Source organism: Rhipicephalus sanguineus, chromosome 11 (assembly GCF_013339695.2).
Source record: "Rhipicephalus sanguineus isolate Rsan-2018 chromosome 11, BIME_Rsan_1.4, whole genome shotgun sequence".
NCBI lineage: Eukaryota > Metazoa > Arthropoda > Arachnida > Ixodida > Ixodidae > Rhipicephalus > Rhipicephalus sanguineus.
The window spans coordinates 4,489,211-4,496,009 of NC_051186.1; the positions used below are offsets into that span (position 1 = coordinate 4,489,211).

General features: G+C 45.2%; 1 protein-coding gene across 1 annotated transcript; it reads right to left on the reverse strand.

Annotated features, from left to right (window-relative positions):
* Nucleotides 1–47: 47 nt before the first annotated feature.
* On the reverse strand, nt 48–6,453 carry LOC125756337 (arylsulfatase J-like). The gene is made up of 4 exons (XM_049410900.1): nt 6,295–6,453; nt 4,542–4,654; nt 3,524–3,634; nt 48–172 (listed from the first exon to the last, which is right to left on the reverse strand). The coding sequence occupies exons 2-4, from the start codon at nt 4,641–4,643 to the stop codon at nt 104–106; spliced, it is 282 nt and encodes a 93-aa protein (XP_049266857.1). The 5' UTR covers nt 4,644–4,654; nt 6,295–6,453; the 3' UTR covers nt 48–103.
* Nucleotides 6,454–6,799: the final 346 nt, after the last annotated feature.

Genomic DNA, 6,799 nt, shown 5'->3' on the forward strand with positions numbered 1-6,799 from the left:
TATACGAAAAGTTAGACGCAGCTGGCGCTTACCTTTTCACTGTCATGGATCGGCAATGATGCGCTTAGCCTCCTGTGTGAATGCGTGCGTAGAGTATGTGCCGTTAAGGTCGGTGACAGCTTGCGCTGTGTGTCCCTACGTTGCGCCAGAGATCCAGGCCGCAATGTCCATCCTGCAAAGTATGCGACAGCAGATTTGCGAACTAGCCTTCCAGGCAGATGTGTGGAAAAAATGCGCAGCCTCATCTGTGAAATAACCGGGAACTTGCCAACATTTTGTGTGGGCAAACAAATGGTCATCAATGAAAACGGCGCTCAATTCACATTTACTTCTAGGCCTATTTCCCCAGCCTTGGGATGACGTCGGTAATGTTCAGAAAGTTATCGTTCGCACTCGTGACGCAGTTTACAGGGTTTAGTTTGTCTTCCATTGTGTTACTACTAATAATACTACGAATAAGTAAAAAAAAAACCAGGAAACGTTCAAAGTAATGTTTCGCCCAAAAGGAGAGACGTATTTACAAATAATTAACTCCCCACTAGTGAGTTTGACTACGCGACGACAAGTCCGAGAACGTGTGATTTGCCTCGACGACATGGCGAACTCTAGTCGCCCTGTTCTTCGGGTTGAAAGCTTTTATTTGAAACAAACACAGACGAATTTTAGTTTCCCGCACCGCCCATTGAAGCGCTCGCAGTCGGAAAAACAATGGTGATATCAAGGAATGTTTTTCTATGGTGAAACAACAACAAATCTTGACAAAGCCACATTTTGATGGAACATGTTTAACGTAATGTATTTTTTTTCGTCCCCGTCGTCCCATCTGCTAACCAACACAGAGGTGTTCAAATAATTTCCTGAAGTAGTGGGGCAGGGGGGGGGAGGGTTCTGACATGAAAACTCTAGCGCCGGAAATGTTTTTCGCGGTGATGAAGAGTTGAGTTTAGAAGATCGTATACCACAACCAAATTTTGGGCGAGAAATGCGACAGTTTGTGCAGTTTTTTTAATTTATTTCGAAAGCCTGCCCTTACGCATATTATGGACGAATCTCGTTCACACGCGAAATGCCCAAATCGGGAGCGCTGCGCTAAGCAACGAAATCGTAGCTTTTCGAAAACTGTTTACGCCGCTCTCCAAAAATTGCGTTGGCACTTGTGATTCAGAAATGTATGAATGATCGGCTTTAGGACGTTACATGTATAAAACATATCCCACTGCTTTCAATTATTTGTTTCCAATTACGGGCGACAATAACCATGTAACTTCTGTGAACATAGCAAACGCCTTGAGGAGGGAATATTGAGCAATAGTAAGAGCCCGTTAAACACAGGACCCTTTCATCATAATAATACAGGCTGTCCCTTATGAAGGTGTCAATTATGACGGGACGAAACACTCCCGTCCTTTTTATCACAGGCATCAAAAACAGCACACTTCTAGCGCCAGTCTCATTGCTACTGCACGCACTGTCTTGAAATGGTGTGGTGAAATGCAGTCTTTTGCAAAGAGGCATGCTGAAATATTTGAATAACCGTGTGCCATACATCAGATTCACGGATGACGTATTTTCACGGCTGTGCGGCAGGCCGGCAACGTTATCTGTCGACTCCGCTGCTACAACTCCTGATAACGACAAACGCCTACGGTTACCTTCTTCAATTCCCCCTCAGCTTGCTGGAGTGTAGGCTAAACGCGTAAAAGCAACGTTTTGAAGGCAGTGGCGTAATTGTCGACTTCAACATCATTCTCAGCCAGTTTTAGTCCACTGTACTATCTATCCTGTGCGAGGTGATTCCATTTTATCTCCGCGAAATTCTTAATTTCGTCACTCTATCTAAGTATCTGCCTTTCCTCGACCGCGTTTCCCATCCTTTGATAACCATTCTGTTGCTCTTACTGTCCACCAGTTTTCTGTTCTATGCATTCCGTGGCTATAGCCAAGGTTCGTTATGTCAACTAAGCTCTTTGCCGGCCTGTTTGTTCCCTGACCCATTCTGCAGAGATCCGGTTTCTTAAAGGAGTGGTGACAGAAAATTTGTGAACCTCTGTTTTTTGCTCTTAATCAATGTTTACTGACTCGATAATAGCGGCAACGAAACTCATTTGCCCCAGCGCGAGGTGAATGTTTAATTATATGCTCGTATGTTACGACCGGAGGCAGTTTCGATTTCCAAGAGCACTCGGTGGCCCAGTGACGTAGTCGCACTACTTGTTAAACAAGACCGCAAGAACCAGTGACTTCACTGGCCAGCTTCTGCATGTTGTCAGCGCTGCTGTTTCGTCTGCTGCGTTGAGCAGGTGTTGAGCGTTGCGAGTGCTTGTTTCCTCGATCGTCAAACTACGCTGCTTATCTAGTGCGGCGATGAACGAAAGAGCTGGGAGGAGTGTAAAAATCAGCAAGAAAACCTCGATTCACTTTGCGAACCTCGCCGGTGGCTGCGATTTTGTTCTTGTCGTCGTCTTCCAACTGAGGCGACGTTTTCCGCCAGGCTTGTAGTAGCCGCATCATTAGACGTGCTGAAATATTGTCGCTCCGACCATTCGTAAAGTAGCCGGATGAGAAGTGACGAAGGAAGCAGTGAAATCACAACATTGGCGCTCTGTAACAGTGTTTTTGCGTAACATGCAAGTGACGAAATGTACGCTTTACTTACTCGTATTTATATCGGGCAACGCCGCGTTCTCAACGCATACCAATCCCACGTGCGCACGTCGGAGGGCTGAAGCAGTTCTCTGTCCACTACGCAATACGATCCCGGCAGCAGAGAGCTTTAGTTCGTCTGTAGACTTCCTAACGTTTGCGGGTACCTTGTTACCGGAGCTATTGACGGCTGCAGCAGTAGCAGCAACTTCGGAGCCCGTAGCGACATCTTGTGGCGTTTTGTACAACTATAATATATTTTTTTTTCTATTTTTTCCGTCGCGTTGCTGCTCTTGTCGAGAAAAAAAGGCAATGAGAATACTGTGAGTTGCTAATTATCTCATTGCTAATGCTTTACACAGAATCAGTAAGCGGGTAAGTCGCTGCGATGTTATATTGTACGTCTCTGGTTAGGCTACCCATCATCAGGCGTCGCTACCAGCGTTGTCCGTCTAAAGTCATGTCCGTCTAGAGTGCCTCGATGCGCGCGCCCCGGCATCAAGGCACCCTATGTCCGTCTCGTACACACCTCCAGTAACCCGGCCAGAACTCGTGACGTGCGTGGTACCCCCTCGATGACCTCATCGTCTTTTGCTTCTATTTCCGACTCGGCACTTTCACGACCTTCAAAAATCAATTAAAATACTTTTTAGGATGTATTTGTGGCTCATATTGTATAGATGGCACCAATATGCCCCCATTAGCGTGATTCAACAATCAAATTGTGTCCGAATTTTTGTGTCACCACTCCTTTAAGGTTATTCCAATCATTTTACGTTCCATTGGACTCTGCGCGGCCCTGAACTTTTGCTCTTTTTGCTCTAGCGCTAACGAACTGTCGACTTAGCCTTAGTATAATCCAGATACAAGAGATACTCACATGGACGGTTGTGTGATTGAAATAGAATTCTTCGCCGTTGTAGTAGCCGAAGAAGGAATCGAAGCCTCTCCACGTAGGTGTGTACTCGAGGCTTTTGTATCCCAAGTGCCACTGCGCAACATACCACAAAGAGCCTGATTTTGAAGAAATGCAGTTTTGGACGGGTATAAAAAACGATCAGCAAAGATACTTCTCAGCAGCGCAAGGTATGGTCGGCCTGTAACCAGTGTGAGCATATCTGTGCGTACAGCAGAATGGTCGTTTTGGTCGCCTGCCAAAACACCGCACGCCTAACGTACATTTGTGCGGAGCCGACACCGCCGCGCTGGTTTAATAGATCTGGCTCAGTTTGAATCAAACAGATGCAGGATTTGGCTCAATTTTTATTCGAAACTTGCGTTCTTGAGTTCATGCTAAAATGAGGAATTGCCCCACTTTGATTAAAATTGTTTTAAAAGTGAAAGATACTTAGGCGCGCTTTACGCTCCCTGGATTTCGCTGTTTTAGAAAAAAAAAAGCCCCACAAAGACCCTTGCTACAAGGCGGCGAGTTACGCAGACTGTAGCACAGTAATTGGTTGGCTGGTTGGCTGGTTGTTGGTTGGTTGGTCATCCTCAGCTACTTGGCGCAACCCACCGTGGGGGATCGGCCATGAAACGGGTGGTACCTATGGTGGCAGGAGTGCATGTTAGATATCATCCTCGTTTTCATCACTAACCTGGTAAATGTTCATCGCAGAGCAAATACCTCTCTCATAACCCAATCATGTGTTATCTGGGCACGACCGAGTTAATGGGAGAAATAAGGGCGTCATATTTCTGCTCTCTGGGCGTCATCGCTGCAAACATCTTAAAATCATCTCTTCACCTAATAATTCTTTTCGATTACAGTAACACTACATATCTTCTTGACTTAGGAGAATGAAATAAAAGCAATCATTGCAATGGTTTGCACAAAACAATTTCCTGTGTTTCAGCACCTTTCTTGTTGCTTGGCAGGTGCGGCCTCTTTCTCTTACCTTTCCCACCATGTGCGTGCTGTATCCTTGCCTCTTGAGCCACTGAGGGAGTACCTCAAAATCTAGAGGAAGAGCGGCCGCTGCACCAGGGTGTAACGGCATGTACCCGACACCTGCGGCGCGACAACGAGATGGAATAGCGAGAAAAATGGCTCGCTCTTTTCTAATCGAGAGTAGATGTAAGCGTGTAATGGCGTCCGGCAAATATATTGATTGGAGATGATACAAGCCACAATCTATGCATGGCCACGCCCCACTAAACTTTATCGCACTACACTGTCCACTGGTCTATATGGAAATCATTGTTTCGTGTAACTGCGTGACAAAAATATCGTGCTTTGGCTAGCATACGCTACCTCAACGCTGCACCACGCTGCACACAGCGTGGCACCCACTATTGAAAGAGGCGGCAACCCGCGCTGCGAAAGCGGCGACCAGCTCCAGCTGTTCGCCATTTACTCGCCAACCACAACAACCGGTATGTTCCACGGGATTTGGGCAGATCCCACTGCTCATCGTTACGGCGTGGCCTGTAATAACCCTGACAACAAGTACAGAGGAAGATAGAGAAAGGAAGAAAGAAAGAAAGAAGGAAAGAAAGAAAGAAAAGGAGGAGCAGATCGTCCATTTTGCTCTTTCATGTCTTGCGCAACACAGTGCAAGCTTGGCAAATTTTTTTCTATGTAGCGGACGTGGTAGTGCTTTGCTTGAGCTATCATTAGACATACAGAGCCCCAGAAGAGGGCGTTGCAAGGCAAAGGTTTGTCTGAAATTTATTTACTTATATATTTGAATATACTGTAGGCCAACTTGTCCCAAGCAAGAGGGGCAGTACACATAAATAAATGCATGGATAGCTTAACACACGCAACGGTGCAGATCTAATCAATAGCGGTACGGTATTAGACTATGCAATAGAGGTTGAACAACAACAATAACAACAGCAAAAGACAATATTTGCATAATCATTTAGAGCACTCATATAGCAAAATGAAACACAACATCAGCAGCAAAGAAACATCAAATCTAACCGAAAATATGCTCTTTCAGAGACTGAACGAAATTTGGCGACATGGTTACTGAATCTGGAAGTCTATTCCAGTCTGCTAAAATTCTGGGGACCAAACTATTTTGAAATGCCTTAGTTTTTGCAAAATCTGTTGCAATGAATGAATGTCTAGTGTGTCTTGTTTTTCGAGCTGTGACAGGACGAAGATACGGCAAATCAGTTATATTCAAGTTACCAATCATTTTAATATCAAGAAATTTTATGCGATCGATTGTCCTCTTGGAATGTAAAGGAAATATTTTGTTTATGGTCATGAATGCACTTGGCAAATCTGTTCTCATTTATTTATTCTGCTAAATATATATAATTGTGGTTCACGAAACTCTCATAGCACCTATCAATCCCAAGCGCCTAGATATCACGCCATATAGACGTATTACGCGAAATATTCAAATTAAAATGAATGTTTTGCATGGAAAACAGAATCTAACTTGATACACTCGTAAATGAATCCAACAGGCAATTAGGCCAAGGAAGCATACAGGACATTAATTGCTGTGTTTAACTGCTGTGTAGTAATTAGAACGTAAATTTTACTGGACGCCAACAGTGATTCACATAAAATGAACCCGCGATAGAAACTTGTCCGAGCTGCGTATTTCTCAAGTGGCATAACTGTTTGCTCTTTCGAGGACTTCTGCCAGGGAAGCATGGCAACCGCCATAACTATGAACATTTCCTTACCAACGCGTGTAGGGTAGCGCGCTGTGACGAAAGCTGCCCGGGATGGCGTACACACAGGCGTCGCGTAGTGGCGCTGTAGAACGACGCCACTAGCGGCCAGGGCGTCTATATTCGGAGTCGGTATCTGCCGGGACCCGTGAAAACTGACGTCGTTCCATCCCTGAAGATCAGAGGCGTGAAAAAATAGCGTGGCATCAGTAAGCACACCGTAACAGCGTTTGTGGTAGACAGAAAGTTTCGGCTTCCAGGGAAATTTTATCAAGTGGTTTGGGTGATTTGTTACATAAAAACTCGTGTTGCGCTGCAGAGCATCGTCATCTAGATAAAGTGATGTACAGTCGCGCCCAATATGAGCTGCAACATGCTGCCCATGGTCAAAGCGGCGCCAACACTATGCGATGGCGCCGACATAGAAAAGAATGAGTGATGTAAACACTGTTTAGACTACTGTTATTTCCAAAACAAATTTCACGTCTGCCTGTGTTAAAGTATGGGCTTTGGGCCC

Bases quoted from the DNA above. Each gene is read 5' to 3' on its own strand.
- LOC125756337 (XM_049410900.1), bottom strand. From the start codon at position 4,643: ATGCCGTTACACCCTGGTGCAGCGGCCGCTCTTCCTCTAGATTTTGAG. The intron at 3,635-4,541 runs GTAAGAGAAAGA...TATGTTGCGCAG, and splicing joins GCACGCACATGGTGGGAAAG to TGGCACTTGGGATACAAAAG. The intron at 173-3,523 runs GTGAGTATCTCT...CATACTTTGCAG, and splicing joins TCAATCACACAACCGTCCAT to GATGGACATTGCGGCCTGGA.